The following is an 18,212-nucleotide window of genomic DNA, read 5'->3' on the forward strand; positions in this document are numbered from 1 at the left end:
GCGCGCACGAACATGAAAACTAGGATGCTTTCAAAAATAATATTCTACCTCCTGTACAGCACATCATATTTTAACAGCACGTGTTTTATTTAAATATCATGGTCTGACATTATAGATATAACCCCACAACTTTTCTGGTCGCCTGTCCCCAGCACGAATGTGACTAACTCTATCATCTGTAACGAAGGGCTAGCTCCCTCTTATTTCTTTAACTAAACACACACAGAGGCAGACAGAAAGAGCTCAGGTAACTATTTCACAGCTGATCCCTGATGAGTGTAATCCTGTGTCAAGTATTTATAGAACACGATTAATAGGATTAATAAACCATCAGGGCTTCTCGTTTGGTGATAAGTCCCATTACTCATGTTAATTAACGTGTTAGTTACAAAACCTCTCTGCAGCATCTTTTCGTAACACCAGGGTATTTTGTAACACCTGCATTTCTCCTTCCCGTGCTGCAGAGGGCAGTAAACGCAAATACGTGTCATCAGCGCCGCGGATGCATTTAAAACTGTCGGAATTTCTACAATTAATTCTCTAAAGTTCTCATTTGACAGCGAACAAAGCAATTCACTTTCTAAATATTTAAAACAAAAGTACTAAAACAAGATTTAATCTCATGCCTTATAAACATTCTCTATGCACGATTCAATTTCATTGCTTCTCTGATTCATAACGTTTTCAAATGCTTGCAAATGGCTACTACAAGCGGTAAGTCGTGAATTTTTAAGTCTCAATCTAAATAATGTTAATGAAGGAATTTACTTTTCCAAAAGCTTTTTCTTTCAAAACACGTAGATAACGAGAGCGTTATATTTTACTTAAAAAATTGCCGCGGAGCACATGAAGGCAGCATTAACAACTGCAAGCAACGCTGCTGTGTTTATCAGTGATGGGATTTCCGGATCATTTTAGAGAACCGGCTCTTTCGGCTCGCCTCACTAAAAAGAGTCGGCTCTTTCGGCTCCCAACCGCCTCTTCAGGTTGTTTTGTTGCTTTAATTAATTTATTATTAACAATAATGTAAAATTATGCACAAAAAGAATTACTAATGTAAAAGAAGTGGTTTTTATTTATATATGTTTATATATAAATATATACAGTGGCCCCTAGAGACAAAACACGTACAAACTCCAAAACACATTTCTAGCGTTAACTGAACTTCCAAAACAGAGCTACCTAGATCACTTAAATTACACAATTAAAAGCATATGTGTATTGTTTGTGTATTTATACACAAGCACTCATATACATTCAAATAATTAAAAAAAAAAAAGTTCATTAACCTGTTACTACCACACACCAAATCCGGTCGTTAGTACTTGCTGGCTTGTGTAGCCTCTAAGTAACAAAAGCTCAACACTGCGCCTAGCATTCTGGAGCATTTCTGTTGTGTTTTGTACGTGTTTTGGAGTTTTTACGTGCTTCTGAGTTTTTATGTGTTTTGGAGCTTTTACGTGCTTCTGAGTTTTTACGTGTTTTGGAGTTTGTACGTGCTTCAGGGTTTGTACGTGTTTTGAAGTTTGTACATGCTTTGTCTCTAGGGGCCAACGTAAATATACTTTTATAAATATACTTTTATAAATATACTTTTTTATTACATAAAATGTAATAAATAAATCATATAATACAAAAACCAACTAGTCACAGTTCAACTTTTAACTATTTAAATTTTCAGCCCTTTCCTTTCAAACAAATGTAAAATGAAACAACACAAAACACTGCAAACCACAACACAATTAAATATAAATTAAAATATGAAAACAAAAAGAAGATGCACATTCTCTTTCATATAGGCCTGCATGAATAAACCTTCTGAATCCTTCATCATCCGCAACTGAAAATAGTTGTGGATGACTACTATACCTTTCTAATGTGAGTTGTTGTCCCTGGCTTTCTTTCTCTGTCTCTCCCTCAAGCTCTGTTCCTGTGCTACTGTGTAACTACCGCCCCTCCCCCCTCTTCCCAGCGCAAAACACAAGGCTGGCATGGAAAAAAATTCCAGAGAGGATGAGAGAAGGAAAAAAAAAAACATGGCTCGCGATAAGGAGCCGTCTCGCGTCATTCACGTCAAAGATTCGGATCTAAGAGCCATTTCGTTCGCGACCGACACATCACTAGTGTTTACAGGGAAGCGAAGATGGAGGAGTATCCCTCCAAACAGGTGCCCGAAAACCTCGACGATCCTCCCAACAGCCGACTGTTCGTGGTGACGAGTCGGTCCATCACTGAAGATGAGCTGCGGGAAAGCTTCTACGTGTTTGGGGACATTCAGGGGGTCTGGGTTGTCAAAGACAAGCAGACAAAGGAGTCCAAAGGCATTGCCTACATAAAGTTTGCCAAGTCTTCTCAGGCCTGCTTGGCCATGGAAGAAATGCACGGAAAAGTCCTGGTGGAAGGGACTAAACCTGTGAAGGTAATGTCAATGGTTAGGTCTCCAAAAAGATTATATTTTGTCTGCTTCAGTTCAGACGGTCGATTTATAATATGCGTACAGCTAGCAAGCTAAAGGGGCGTGATCGTTAGCTGCTTTCAGTTCACGGAACCTTAATTATCTACAATCTCACTCTTCTGTGCAAAATGCTGTTTAAATTTTAAATATTTGGAACTGAGAAGACAAAACATGGAATATTTATTGGCGAGGGATAAATCTTATTCTTAACTTTACATAAGAAAATATCATAGTTGCGATTCTTCTTCGAAAATATACAATTAACGTGTATCGTCCGCTATTTTAATGCATAATTTGTGTCTCTTTGTTTGCAAATGTTGGCTCTTCAGGTATTTATAGCCCAGTCACGGTCATCAACGAGACACAGAGATGTTGAGGATGAGGAGCTGACCAGGATTTTTGTCATGATCCCCAAATCCTTCTCAGAAGAGGACCTCAAAGAAACATTCAAAGTAATACTTCTTCTTTTGTGGTTCTGCAGCTCTATGTTTGCCTGTGTTTTAATGTCAGTATTGTGTTTCCTTTATGAAAAATATTTTTGTGCTCACGCACAGAGGTTTTGGCCATCTACCAAAGAACCTACACCAGGACTGTGATTAAAGTATTTTGCTCTAAGCTAAATATATTTATATTTGTCTATCAAATGGCCTAAAAATGCATAAACTTCTGTTAAGTAAGAACAAAAAACATGCTTTAACTATATACAGACCACTTATGCTTAGCGTATATAGTGTGTTCTTTTAGGCCATCTTAATTGAGGCTCTCTAGAACTCACTGACACCCCTAAATGCTCATTTAGATTCTTTCTGTTTTCTGTTTTGCAGGAGTATGGGGATATTGAGTATTGTGTGATCATCAAAAACAAGTTTACAGGAGAAAGTAAAGGCCTCGGCTACGTAAGGTACTACAAACCCTCCCAAGCTGCCCTCGCCATAGAGAACTGCGACAAAGGTAGGTCTGCCAAACTCATTTACTTGTTCATTAATCCTGGTAGAAGCAGCTGTATGAACATCAAATATACAGAATGGTTGGTGAACGGTTACAGCTGTGGTGACTTCTCACTTCTGTTAACACTTAGTAAAGGTTATGTTTATGATTTAAAACTGTGGAAATGATGTTATTAGCCTACAGGGCCATTCTGGCTGAGCCTCGAAGCAAATCGACAGCAACAGAAGATTACAGCTCTGGAGGAGCAGCAGCCAGAAATGATTATGCTGGCGGCTCTGAATCCATGAACCAGTACACGTTGGGTATGAGTTTCTTTGTCATCAGAATTTACTACCATAGGAAGGAAAGGGTAAAGGTCTTAGTATTATCCTCTGTCTTGGTACTGACCCTGGTGTCCTTCTTCTCTGTATAGGCGACCCTGGGAACTACACAGTCATAGATTACCGCCACGGTGATTTCACACGCTGTCTCATTGTGTCCACGCGCATTGCACTCAATCAAGAGCAGATTTTTTCTCTTTTTGACATTATACCTGGCATGGAGTACTGCGAGCTGCAGAGGGATGCCTATGGAATGAACAAAGGTTAACAGTTCAATGTTATTTATATACCTCCAACATGTTACACCAGTCAGAATCTGTTGCATTGAGGAGAAAAAAACCCCTTTTAACACGAACCATCTGCAGAATGAGACTCAGGGACGGTAACTGTCCAACTTCACCTGTTGGGCCAAGGAATCACTAAACACTGAGCAGATTGTTGGGAACAGTAACCTCAAAGTAAGCTCTTACAGAACATAGAGCCACCAATGTTATCAATTTAATCCTCTACAGATGTGACAAGATTTTAATCATGAATGTTTTCTTAGTGTGACAGAGTGACTAAAAATATTGTATTTGTGATTATATGAGATGGCTAAAAGGAGCAAACCCTCACATTTGAAAAACTGGATGGAGCTGATGGTTATTTTACACACTACATCAGCTTTACTCTAGTTTGCAGTATCGGTTCTCTGTGGATGTTGATGTGGTCCATTCTATTTTGATGACTGTAAAATATTCCACTCTGACCTTTTCTTTGCTGTGTGTCACCTGCCTCCAGGCCATGCTTTGATTCGCTACAGCAATCTTGGGTCAGCACTTTATGCCAGAGAAAAGCTAAATGGCTTTGAATATCCACCTGGAAACAGACTGGTTGTAAATTTTGTTGACGACGGCGAGGACCGCGGCAGGTATACACACAATGCACACATAACTACACAACAGTATATGTTTAACTTTGAGCCTGCAGAAGGGTCACAAATTACTGGAGCCTCAGAGAAGAAAAACCCTTTAAAGTTAATATATCCATAAATTAAAAGATAGGAACGAAAATGCCACTGATAATTAACTGCGACCTTGTCTGCATGCCTTCTTGGCCACATTTTATTTGTTGTTAAATATTCACAGGTGAAAGTTGTCCCCTGTGGGTTGTAGTGACCGGGCAGTGTTTTTTCAGAGTGCCGTGACTGCCTTTTTAAATATTACGTGATTTCAAAGCTGTTAGCGATACACACTCGCATTATTCATGAACTTCACACTCTCTCTAGTAAAAGACATCAGAAGAACAGGCAGAAGACGATCCTGAACAATATGGATCTAGTTAACTTGGCCAGGATATTAAATTTGGTGCTTGTGGACTATATAGTGACAGTGAACTGGGGCTGAGATGCACAGCTGTCATTCCCCCTGCTGTTTCTCAATATGCTATGCCTCAGCGTCTCTAACTATGCAATGTAGGACCAGTGTTTCCTTTCCTGTTCAAGTTGGCTTGAACATGAAAATTACACATCAGTAGAATACAGCGCAACACAGGAAGAAGCACAAAAAGCCATCAGAGATTAAAGTAGCATGCACTACTACACAGTACACAGTGTTTTAAACACTCTTCTTCTAAACACCTTCTGTCTTTAACATCACAAACATGAAAAAGAGTCGCTCTCATTATAGTTGCTGCACAGAGTTTTAACACTGCCCCCTTGTGATTATATTTAGCTATAACATGTAGACGAAGCCCTACAAGCGACCAGTGCACCTCTGTGCTGGGTGCTTGAGGCAGACTTAATTTTCCCATCGTGTCCACAGCTGGAAACAGCCTGTATGTTTGCTGTTGTGTGTAGTCCTGTAGGTCGGATGGCCATGCAGTTTGTTGCAGCACAGATGATGTCAGCGGTCTGGAACGGACCATCCAGCAGCCAAGTGATGAAACCTGTGAGTCATTAATTCAACATCTGATTTACAAAATTGTGTCAGGTCATCGTCTTGTTACTCTGCACATTTTATTTACATTTCAGATGTTTTTTTTTAGCAATGATAATAAGAAAATTTCTAAAAAAGCTATATTTTAATTCTTATTAGCTTATCTTTTAAAAATCTGTGCTCACATAAAGATTAAAAGTAGTTCAACAGATCAAACCTAGAATCTCCTTTTCTGAGGGATATGCAGTGTGTGAACAGTATGTGACATTTAAATTACTGATCCTGTGTTCTCTGTGTTGGTATGTACCAGGGCTTCTCTGTTGTCTCGTCAGTTTCTCGAATTCAGACCGACGCCAACCTGCCGTCGCTGAAGAAGCTTGCTCCGCCTGAGAGCAAAACCAAGGAGCGGCTGTTTGTCGTGTTCAGCCCCTCCCCGCTGCCCCCCGATGTGTTGGAGGATGTTTTTTGGTAAGTGCCTTGTGGTCTGACTCAATCACTAAAAGTAAAAAACAAACAAAACAAAAAAAACCAGTGCATTACCGGGACGGTTAAAGGTCTGCTTGATCACGACTCTTGGCTCAATCAGTGCAAACTGCTGTGGATGATAACATCAGGCTAAGTGCTCTTAAATAACAGAGTAAAGCTGCTATTAAACCAAACAGACAGAATTAGCAAATGTTCCTGCTTTACAATTAAATGTTATTTGTTCGTCTGTGCCTCCCTGTGTCTGTCTGTCTAGTCGCTTTGGCTCCCTCATTGAAGTCCACTTGGTTCCAGGGAGGAAAGTTGGATACATGAAGTATGCAGATAAACAGGTAAAGCTCAGATTGAGGATAAACTTGTGGGTTTTATTAATGAAGGAATAGAATGTAAGTAAACTTCAAACTCTTCTTCATCACTGTGTTCATCTCTGTCAGTGTGCGGACGAGGCCATGGCAGCGCTCCACGGACGCGTCGTTAACGGGGTAAAGATGAAGGTGATGCTGGCTGATCCTCCCAGAGAGGAATCTCATAAACGTCCTCGTACCTACTGAAGCCTACATGACACGAACCAGTGGTAAGTGTGCAGTCTTCTACTGCAGGCTCACCAGTATGTGCAATTGGAACTATTTTGGAAACAAAATATATACACTGTACACGTAATTTGTCTGTTTACATGTTTGTTTAAGAAAATATCAGACACACTGCCAACGAGAATAATTTCTTATATTTTTGATTAGGAATTCTGATTTATTTAATCCAACACGTGTGTGTGTGTGTGTGTGTGTGTGTGTGTGTGTGTGTGTGTGTGTGTGTGTGTGTGTGTGTGTGTGTGTGTGTGTGTGTGTGTGTGTGTGTGTGTGTGTGTGTGTGTGCGCTCTAGTGTCAGATGCTTCGGGTATATGTGTTGACTGACCACAAAGTAAAGACGCTCTTAACAAACGTCGACAAAAGATCAAAAATGAAGCATATAAACACAATAAGTACAAAAAGGGAAAGGATCAGGGACAGTGTGAGGTGACGGCTTGAAGTAATCTGGGAGTTCAAATCTCAGCTGCGTAATAGTGGGAAACAAGCGTAACTCTTGGCTTTCTACATCACCTGTCAGGGTCTGTTCAGCGACAAGAAAGGCTCAGTGTGTAGGCAGGCTAACCAACTACAAAGGACCAGTGCTACTTCATCAGTTCACAAGGAAGAAAGTTCTGCAGTGCTGTGATGTCTGATCCAACAGGTGGTATCATGGAGGCAGGTAGACGTGCAAAAAGAAAACGTTAGGAAGCACTACACAGACAACAAAGTATTTATGAAATAAAACACTAGGAAACACCAACTTTCTGGATTTTTCCTGATATATTAGCAATGTCACAGCATGTGTTGTACATAAGTGTTCTTGCAATACTAAGTCTGGTCAGTAAAGCAAAAAAACACAGATCAGAGTCTTCAAATTGTGTTGAAGGCTTTCAAAGCCTGATTATAAGCTAAAAGAATTCAAAGTAGTAAAAGAGTATTTATTAATCATATCATTAGAAAGTTCTATCATTATACATCAAGCTTTGCACCCCTACTCTGCTTCCATTGCAGGTTATTAGTTTAGAATATTTAACCTCGATGTTACCCACAGCGAAGGCCCTTTATGATTTATTTGCAACTTAAACTGTGTGAGAGCTCCTTCACGTCACCCACCTGTGCACTCCTGTGAAGCTCTCTCCTCATGAGTCACAAAAGCGACACTCTAACAAGATGTCAAGAAGTTTCTGATGACAGTCGTTTCTCTTCCTGTGAATAACACTGCAGCTTCTTGTTCCCCAGGCGACTGTTGCCATGACACAATGACACCTGACCTGACAGACCGATATCAAGACCTTCTCCCGACCTCTGACACGACCTTTGACACCTGTCTGACCTTACTCCCGGTCAGTGACCTTGCAGCGACTCACTGATAGGACGCTCCAGTGTTATAACACTAATAAACTGAAGTCTTAATCGTAAACAGTCTGTGAATAGCAATTGTGTAGTTTGTGGTCAGTGTCATACTTTCGTGCTTTCTAAGTGCAAAATGTCAGCCTCGACACTGCTCTTTGATTTAACAGATTATTTAAGAAACGCTGACGTGAGAAGTCTCATGGTTCGAGCAGTGTGCAGCATTTTACTTTATGAAAATCTGCAGGCAGGAGGCTGCAGTTTACTGATAAGCTGTGAAAAACAGGCTTTATAAAGCTGGATGTGGACAGTTTGTAGTTCACATCTGGTCCTCCTTATTTGTCTGATGGTACGCTCTGTAGCCTGTGCAGGTCTCGGTTAAAAGGTGGTGATTTGAATGACTGTGAAACCTTTTTTTTTTTTTGTCAATAAAAATATAGTTGAACACATTGTCTGTCTCATTTCTTCTTTTACAACATATTAACTGAACAGCTAATAAAAAATAAATTATAAAACCATCATTTCTCCTGTTATGCTAAGAAGCTTGCTAAATTAAAAGGTCATGCATTCAGTTTGTAGTTTTTAAAAAAATATGTGATGATGACCCAGAGACCATCTGGATACTGGGTCTTCATTTCCTTCTGTTGTACTTGTCTTTGTCCTGCAGTGTCCCTCTGATGCTCTAAAGGGGGAAGCCCTGTTTGACTTGGCTATTCACCCATGTGCATATATCTGACACTAAAAACCTGGGTGGATTTTTACTTAGGTTGCATTTTCAGAAATACATGTTTTCTTAATTAGCGCTTTATCTAGTCTCCTGTTCTGGCTTAAGAGCAATCTTGGATTTCAACATATAGATATTATAAATAACTGAGTGGGTTTGGCATAAAGTATAACTCTACTAATCAACTTTAAAACCACTGGTTGGGGCCACAGACTTTGAGAGTGGAGGTGGTTGGTTTACAGAGCTCCAAATCTTTTTTTCTTCTCAGCATTGGCGCTGGTTGTGTGTTATCCTGGTCCTAGCCCAGAGAGAGGGTCTAAAAAGGTAAAGCTGACCCTGAATCACTGAAAATACACTGCTTTTATTTTATGGTACACAACAGGAGGGGAGCAGACAACAATCACTGAAATATGGGTGTTAAACAGAAAAGGGACAGCATCAAGCTATTTAGCAATGGCATCCAAAAAGAGACGGACACTGGATGTACAGTAATTTTATTTTATTTTTAGGCAACTCATGAGAACATTATTTACAATACCAGGCTGGCACTGGGAACAAATCTGGTCTCAGATCAGGGAGCTGACATTTAAGAAGCTCAGTTTGGACCTTTCCTTCAAACATTTTTTTTACTAAAAATAAGAGATTTTTTCAGCAGAGCTGTGACCTCAGCTAAATGAAATAGTGGATCTGTTGAAGGGAAAACAATCTTGAATCTACTTTAATCACAAAAGTGCATCTCCTAACTAAAGCTTTTTGGCATGAGAGCAGGTGAGTTGTGTTCACCTTCCACTTGTATAACTTCTTCGCCACTGAAGTCTGGTTTAATAATACAGTCTAACAGGTATAGCTCTTTAATTTTAAATCTGATACACTTCCCTTAAATCAATATATTCAATATTTTACTGATCAAGTAGAGAAACACTTGAAGCCTAATTTACCAAATGTCAGTGTAAGCCATCAAGTTTGTAAAGCAACAAAAAGTGTGCAACCACAGCAAAGTTCTCCTCAGCAGAGATGCGTGGAGTTGGCCCTGCCGTGGAAATTTGGACACCCAGAGGACAGAATGATGTACGGTGAAAACAGAGGGCAGAGACAGGCAGTGATGTCAAGATATAATCAGGCTTTATTACTGGAGTCTCTGAAACTTAAAATCATTCAAACGTCTGGTCTCTTTGATGTTTAGCTCCATGCATCCATCAGTCCATCCCTTTGCCACTTAGTCCATCTGACTTCTACCTCCTGCTCCCTCCTCATCAGTCTTCCAGCGCCAGTGTGTTGAGTTCTTCATCGAGCTCCTCCAGATCTTCTCCCGTGAACAGGTTTTCATCTACCGGTACTTCCTCTTCCTCTTCATCCTCCCCTCCTCCATCCTCCCCTCCGCCCTCTTCCTCTGAAAGCCCGTTGGCCTCGGCGCCACCACAAGCTCCGTTCAGCTGTTCCTCTGCAAGCAGGAGGGGAAAAAAATGCTACTCACACAGCTGACGTTTGTTCATCAGAAGTACTCAGAAGTACTGTGTTTGTTCTCTTACAAAAAAGGGATAAACTTTGACCAGTGTGTTTTTTCTCTCACCGTCGTCTGATTCCGTCGTCTCTGTCTTATTCCTAGAGGTGAACCGGTCCATGGATGCTACAGTAATACCTGTGTTGTCGACCTCTTGTGGAACAAAGCGAGATAAGTCTATGTCCTGGATGTCTGTAGTATCAATCTGAAATTTAAAAGAAGAAAGAAAGAAAAGAAAAAACGTGGAAGGGCTGGAAATGTGAATTTTAAAAAACTCTAGTGTCCAAATAAAATTGCAAGAAAAAAAAGTAATATTAAAATTCTTATCTTTGATGTATACATTTTTCCTTTTCCATAAAATTAGAAAATATCTGAATACTAGTCTAGCTAGGAAGCATAAACCATTGTGACTACATTGGAAAAGCAACAATAAGACAACTGTCAAAAAGGGAATTTTGGGAGACTTGCATGTGTGGATTTAACTAAAGAAAACACTGACATTGTCTCGATATGTGGTACAGATGTGCATGGCTCAACCAATCACTGGTAAGAAGGTTCAACTATCATTAATACTATCAGTAATATTAATATTTATTCACCTATAAGTCTTTTTTCACCAGCTATAAAATACTGAAATACTGGCTTCATATTTGAATGCTTGTTCTCCAGTATAAATCAGTACCTTAACATATCTGCCTGACTACACTGACCTCACAGAGAAACTAAAATAAATCGCTTGAAGTGGTAACACCAACACACTGCATGCCAACATCAAAACATTTATATTTCATACCAACAACGCAAACTATATTAGACACCAAACACAGGTTATTGTGCGGGGACATCTCATTTCAAGTGTGAGAGCCACAGAGCTGAAATCAATATAAACTCACAGACTACAGAAAAACAAGACTGTGGGAGGTTTTTGTCTATTCTAAAACACAGAGCTTCTTTCAAACTGCCTCCAACCAAATCTGTGAGTTTATTGCATTATGCAATTGCTGGAAATTTCACAATTACCTCTTCCTCCTCCTCTTCTTCTTCGTCGGCATATCTAGTGTCGTCAGCTTCATCATCGTCATCATCAACCAGCTCTGGGCGGAATTCGAACACCTCACGGCCGCTCACCTGCAGATAATTAATACAGATAATAATACAAATTGCGTTTGGACATTTTTGCTTCGGCACCGCTGCCAAGGTGAAATTTCACAACCACTGCACTCACCACCAGAGATTTGCCAGCCTTAAAGTCAGCCTTCTTCTTCTCCATTTCCTCCCTTGCTTTGTCCACCTGATAAAACAAAAACATCAAGTATATCTTGACAAAAATATATGAAAAAGCTTTAATGATTTCAGTCATTGAAAACCCCCCGAGGAATCAAGTCTTTAATAATATCAGGGAAAAAGTGGGGACTTGGCTCTGACAACCTGATGTTACTACAATGTTTGAATGTGTCCAACCTTCTCCTGCCTTTTCCTTTTCTTCCAAGCCAGGAAAGTCTCCAGAGTTATCCGAGAGACATTTGGACCCAGAGCTGCACGCTGGAGAGAGACAAAGAAAGAAATCTCAGTTTCCGCACTTAAATTAATTAATTTGAGGTAACAGCATGAGGCCACAACATCTGAAGACAGAGACATTTCTTAGCATTCAATTATAATATCTCAGTCTTAGCTTATGTCCTCTCTTAACAGCAAGTTTTGCTGTTTTTCAATACTGAGTAGAAATAGTTTACTTTCATAATTACATATGTTGAATTGTTAGCAAACATCCTAAGTAACACATTCAAAAATAATCCAAAACAGCAGCACTGACCGCGACACCAATTTATATTAAGCAGTTTTGTATTCATGTTTAAACATCGTTCCACTACCCTGCAGAGGTCACATAGTTTGCTCACATTTATTAGCACTGCTGTCACTAAATGTCTAGATGTCTGCAATGATACGTAATCTCATCTGTCTGGACTAAACTATTTGAAACGTACTTTTCTTAAGAAATCATAACCGATTCAGATACATGTTTGCACTCAGCTTGGACTAGGTGAGGCTGCTGCTATTGGTTGTGATGTGTGTGCCATTACAGAAACACCAGTAGTGATAACATTCACACGTAAAGCTTTAAGCTGGAGACGTGAATGTTTGCAGAAGCTCTAAACACAGACAACTTAGCTTTCTGTTTCAGATGGCATTTTTTTAATAGTTAAACTGTCCAACATGATTTCAACAGAAACTGCTATAAAGTTTTAACAAAATGCAGTGACTTCTTCAACATGGTGTCAATCAGTCTGGATCAAAGTGGATCCAGTCTGTTCCTCTAGCTGCAAAAAATACAATGGCTCAATCCCAGACGATTTGTTTCTTATATTGTAAGTAACACTAGTAATTGTATAACCAATGACAATTTGGTCTAATGGGACCATATCGAGCAACAACTGACCAGTGGACCCTGGAACTACCGCTCTCCTATTGACCTGCCTACTTGGAGCATTAGTTGAGGCATTTAATCATTCAGCACCCACATAAAGGTTTCACAGCTTCTGTTTGGTTTGGTACGTGAACCTCCACACCAGGCTGAGCCAGCCTTTTGAAGTTAAAGGAGAAAAGTGCAAAGTTGTCTATGGTAAAAACGGTTTGCATATCAGCAATACCCAAGACAGCAGCCTCACTTTTACACCTTCCAGTCCATCTCATTCAATAGTTGAACTCTGTGCTGCTGTTACTCACCTCAAAGGTTCCCTAAAGCACGCTGTTGTAGTTATCCTTACCTCACTCTCTATAAGTTCCTCCAACGAGATCTCTTCCTCTGTCTCCTCCTTCTTCTTGTCTTTTTTCAGTACAAAACCGGGAGGCAGAGCATGCCGGTACATACAATTGTCGCCCCCTGCGGGACACACCCAGAACCAGCCGTACTTATTGTTTTCTATGGCCTCCAAGAAGTACTTACACACCTGCAGACAAACAAGTGTGAGTTAGCAACAGTAAAGCAGACAAAATCGTGTATTATTATTGGTATTAGTTGACTGAACTGTTAGATGGACTGTCTTTGAGGAATTTTGTTTAGAGCCAAAAGACTCTTGGGAACAAACTGAGAGGAAAAAAGCACATTTTTTTTCCCTAGATTTGGTTTTCTCTGCTTCTTCTTTATCCAGCAAACATCCTGAACTCCCTGCATTTCACCTTACCACACAAACAAGTCCGTTTCCCACACTCTCATTAAACCACCTGATGAAAACACAGACGACCAGCAAATATCTAGCTCCTTGTCTTCATTCACTAATTAACAGACTTACGATTTGTGTTTTGGCTTTCTTCTTCTCAGCTTCTCCGTGTTTTTTGTTGACGACTTCCTCTAGTTTCTTCTCATCCCAGTTCTCCATAGTGTCTGAAAGCAGCACATCACAGTCTTTCAGCATGGGGTATGAATTCAAATCACTAAAATGCCCAACACCCTCTCCTGTAGCTCATAAAAATAGCTCACATTGGCCTTTTTTGTACAAGGATGGGGCTCTAAGATAGTAAGACGTAGCAGAACTTTCAGTTAATTTTCAAAGGAAAAACAAACAAACATGGTAGGCATGATGGACCACCCGTCCAGGTAAAGTCAATAAAGGAGATAAGGCAAAGGCCTGGTTAATTTAATGAAGTGTTCATCATTGAATTTTAAGTCCAGATATCAGTAGTTGAAATAAACTCAGAATGAGGTTTATTTGCATTACAGGGGAAAATATTGACTATTTTATTCAGGAAAAATAAACAAAGCTGCCATAAAGTAGGCTTAAGACCCATGTAATCATAACTAAATATCAAATCAAGCTGTTTACATATTTAGCAGATGGTTGTCTTCTTAATTTATCTGAATAATATAAAATGATAAACAGATTTGCTAAGAAAAATCATGATGCAGATGTTGATATCATGCAGCAATAACCCCCCTTTCAATATGTACAGGTTAACTGTGATGTCTACCAACCTTTCTCCAGGTCTTCATCTCTTTCGTCTACATAGACGCTTCTCTTTTCACATTTCCTCTCCATGGATAGATCATGGCTGAACTTGCACTTGTCTCCTTTAGTACACTGACCCTGCTTAAAGAACGCACACAACACTGATTTTGGATCAACACCTGCAGGAAATAAAGAGAGAAAAAAGATCAATCATCTTTTCTTATCAAATTTAACACATCAAATGATTCATCTCCTGTGTGTCACATGCTGTGTGTTACCTTTGCTGACTTTCTGAGCAACAACTACGGGTTTAAAAAGCTCATTGAGTTCATCCAGCTCTTTCTTCTTATCATTCTTCTTGGTGGTCTTTTCTGCCTCAGCCTGGGCAATCTAAACACGACAAATTCAGCCACATTTAAAGATTATCTTACTTACAAAAGATTTAAGGAAGACAGCAAGTAGAGTGAGCAAAAGTAAGAGAAGAATGTTTGGCTTAAGGATTAAGAAGATACACAAGGATGAAGGCAGAAAGAAATACAGAAGGCAAGAACAGTTCGCCAACCTGTCTGGCACTTTGTTGTCCATATTTGACTTGCTGAGTAACATTCTTGATGTACTTCTGCTGCTTGGCCCCTTTTTTGTTCTTTAAGCCAAATGTCTTATCCTACAAAAAACAAACAAACAAACACAAGAGCCCAAACAAATCTTTATTAATTGTCACTTTTATAATACAATTCCAAACACAAAGCCTGAGTGAGTGTTACATCACAACAACAAGGAGTACAGTGAAATCCACTTGACACATCTGCAATATCAAGCCATGGTTCACTTTTCCATCCATACCTAGTTGAAGTGTGCTAGTCAGGTGAAAACTCTAAAGTTTTAAGATCGCTTAAAGAATGAGTGAATTGATTTTCTTTTGCACATATCACAGCAAAAATTATCACACAACCAAAACCGAGATTGTAGTCTTGGTTCAGTCTTGTTAGGCTCATTATGCAAAGCATAACCTCCAAGTTTGCTTTTATTGCATAGATCCTTTAAAATAATGCTGATGCATCTGTTCTCTTTCGTTTGACTAACAGCAACATGAGGCCAGTGGTCAGGGATTTCAGAGAAACCAAAATTTGTCTCAGCAGACCAAGTCTGTGAAAAGTTAGACTATCGACAAGGAACAGATCATAAATGCATGTCTAATTCAACAAATACTGACACACTTGTTCAAAATCTGACATACAGCTATGATAAAAAATTAGCTCACTAAACATCATTACTCAGGGTAATTTTCACAGCGATTAGAACTGAAGGCTATGGTTGGCCTTCTGCGGCACTGTATCGCTCTGTCTAAATGTTTTATTTAGGCACTACCTTGCCTGCAGCACTCATCCCAAGTTTCATCTTTATTTAGTTCACGTTCATTCTTTATTAAAAACCCACAGGCCCAATTTATCATCCACCATAACAGTAGGCTTTGATTTTAACAGGTGGTATTGAACCAAGAGTGCAATATGTGGCTCATCTATGTGTTTAAATAGTTATTTTACCAACAACAAAAGTCACACCTACAGCCTGGCTCAACACCATTTTCTGTTGTAAAATTAAAAACTTTGCAACTGAAAGCAAGAGTTGCTTGTCTGGTGTTAAGGAAACTGAATTATGAAGTTGCATGTTAAAAACTTCGAGCACAAACTGCGCCCCTTTCAAAATTTACTTGAAATTCCCGCTGCTAAACTTAACCACAACAGAAAACATGTAAGCGACCGGAAGACGCTGATAACATTAAGTGTTGTTTCAGTAAAAACAGCCCGTTTACATCACTGAAACAGACTGAAATGTGTTTCCTGAGCAGTCCTGAGGCCGGTCAGAAAACAGGCCTTTCACTCTGCGCCTTCGTGCCCGTTTGTGTTTAAAACCATGAATAAAACCTCATAAAACACTACATAAGCTTTAACATAATGTTTGTAATTCTTACATGCGTCTTCAACAGGGGATATTAACCTTAAAGCAATAACTGTGGACACTTGCTCATGCGGCGGGACGGCCCTGATAGCAGCTTAGCTTTATCGGTTAGCTGCATGCCTTCGTCGAGAGTCAGCTAGCTTTAGGTTTAACTATACCCGAAGGGGCCTTTAGTAGAATACTACTAACTATGGAAATATGGACCGAACAATTAGAAGGCACTGACAACTGCCCAGAGGCCAGAACAACTTTACGATTCACCTGTCAGCACTTGCGATAGCCTGGGTTAGCCGTATGCTAGCTTATCAGCTAGGGTTAATCAACGACACGCTAACTCGTGTAACTTTTACCTCAATAATCTTTTCCTTTTTCTTCTCCTGAGTTTTTTTATTTCCCCCGGGCTGGGCGGGTTTCTTCGGAGGCATGCCGGCTCAGGTACAGCTCTCTCAAAATGCGTGAAGCTGTTCAATATCTTTATTAATATGGTGATTTTGCAGGGGAGTCAGCTCCACATTACCCGCTTGTTGCTAGCACCGCAACAGCGCCTTCTAGGCCACATGTGAGTTGTTGATGTTCTGTGACGTCAACACGCACCCCGAGAGGCAGGATGGGTACTGTAGTCTGTAGAAAAATCAGACTCAGAATACTTTATTAATCCCTAAGGAAATTATGTAATCCCTAAGGAAATTGCAAAACACGTCTAGTTCAGGGGTGTCAAACATAAGGCTCTTCTTCCTCTTCTTCTTCTTCTTCTTACAGTGGTGGTGCAGGACATGTATGAAGACATGGTGAGATGGTAAGATGTATTTAAGGTGCGGGTAGGATTAATTTAGGGATCAGCTCTGAGCCCATTCTTGTTTGCAGTGATGATGGACAGGTTTACAGTTGCGGTCAGGCACGAGTGTCCATGGACTGCAATGTTTGCAGACAACACTGTGATCTATAGTGATATAAGGTAGCAGGCTGAAGAGTCTGGAGAGGGGGAGGTATGCTTTGGAGAGAAGAGGAATGAAAGTCTGTAAAAGATGTGTGTGGATGACAGGAAGACAGGTGTAACAGTGAAGCTGCAGAGAGCAGATGCAGTGAAGGTAGAGTTTAAATACCTGGGGTGAACCATCCAGAGCAAAGTTCCCAGAGTGTTCACAAACTAGTTGCTTGTCCTCAGCAGAGATGGTTACTGTAATCTGATTGCTTTTTTCAGGTAATGAGTAAAGTAAGGGATTACTATTACAAAAACGGTAATTAGATTACCGTTACTTTCCCGTAGGAACGCTGCGTTACTGCGTTACTAAAACCATGATTTTTTTTGCGAGAATGTCTCATGACAGTGATGTAAGCGAGTGCGCCGTTCGTGACAACAGCTGTGTGCAGATCAACAGTGGATCATATATCGAGTGCAGGAGAGAGTATGAGCGTGCAGCATTTAAAGCTTGGAAGTACTGACCTTACTTTGAGTTTGATTCCATAAAAAGTGACAAAAGCATTAGTGTACGTTGTGCGTGGGAAGAAAACTTCTTTTTACAGCGAAACCCCCCCCCCCCCCCTAAACTTCCAAGCAAGCACCGGGAGTGCGCTACCACGTAATGGGAAACTCACAGAGAAACTCGCGGATTCTTCAACTGACCGCTGCGGCACACCTGCACCAGGGTAAACCTCCGCCTACCCCACTCCTGCTTTACAGGTGAAAATAGAGCAACAGGACCGCTAGTCTTTGATGTTATTTATTTTCTGCTGTGTTTTACTTGCATCTATTTGAAAGAGTGAGTGTAAACACACAAAAATGTATATTTTATGTGCTGGAATGTGCAGAAAATAAGTTTAAATGTTAAACAAATTTCTTCCAGTCAGAGAATCTTGCATATAATTAAATTTTTGGTTGATGCATAAAGTTAAAAGATTAAAACTAATAAAACAAGTTTTAAAAAGAGACTTTTCCATTTGATTACATTTTGTATGATGGATCATGTAGAAAAAGTAAAATTGGGCTAAAAGATCTATTGCTTTATCACCTATTCAGGTTGTAAATCGTGTTTTTAAAAAGTAAC

At 39.9% G+C, this 18,212-nt stretch overlaps 2 protein-coding genes across 4 annotated transcripts; one reads left to right on the forward strand and one right to left on the reverse strand.

Moving 5' to 3' along the window:
• The first annotated feature begins 2,040 nt into the window (after positions 1-2,040).
• Positions 2,041-8,481, forward strand: LOC113035328 (RNA-binding protein 45-like). Of its 3 annotated transcripts, none has more exons than XM_026190835.1 (11): positions 2,041-2,419; positions 2,785-2,907; positions 3,280-3,406; positions 3,580-3,705; positions 3,816-3,986; positions 4,504-4,633; positions 5,561-5,651; positions 5,950-6,107; positions 6,379-6,454; positions 6,557-6,696; positions 7,228-8,481. In XM_026190835.1, exons 1-10 carry the CDS (start codon positions 2,144-2,146, stop codon positions 6,671-6,673), a joined length of 1,395 nt encoding a protein of 464 aa, XP_026046620.1. In that variant the 5' UTR covers positions 2,041-2,143; the 3' UTR covers positions 6,674-6,696; positions 7,228-8,481. The 3 variants fall into 3 exon arrangements, with proteins under 3 accessions (XP_026046620.1, XP_026046619.1, XP_026046621.1); XM_026190834.1 differs by having other exon boundaries at positions 7,929-8,480; XM_026190836.1 differs by having other exon boundaries at positions 3,816-3,854; positions 7,929-8,480.
• Positions 8,482-9,241: 760 nt separating this feature from the next.
• zc3h15 (zinc finger CCCH-type containing 15) lies at positions 9,242-16,753 on the reverse strand. Its single transcript, XM_026190633.1, has 11 exons — positions 16,518-16,753; positions 14,771-14,872; positions 14,487-14,598; positions 14,235-14,387; positions 13,555-13,646; positions 13,030-13,212; positions 11,726-11,806; positions 11,490-11,555; positions 11,285-11,392; positions 10,334-10,469; positions 9,242-10,204 (listed from the first exon to the last, which is right to left on the reverse strand). Exons 1-11 carry the CDS (start codon positions 16,590-16,592, stop codon positions 10,017-10,019), a joined length of 1,296 nt encoding a protein of 431 aa, XP_026046418.1. The 5' UTR covers positions 16,593-16,753; the 3' UTR covers positions 9,242-10,016.
• Between the last annotated feature and the right edge of the window lie 1,459 nt (positions 16,754-18,212).

Source organism: Astatotilapia calliptera, chromosome 13 (assembly GCF_900246225.1).
Source record: "Astatotilapia calliptera chromosome 13, fAstCal1.2, whole genome shotgun sequence".
Lineage (NCBI taxonomy): Eukaryota > Metazoa > Chordata > Actinopteri > Cichliformes > Cichlidae > Astatotilapia > Astatotilapia calliptera.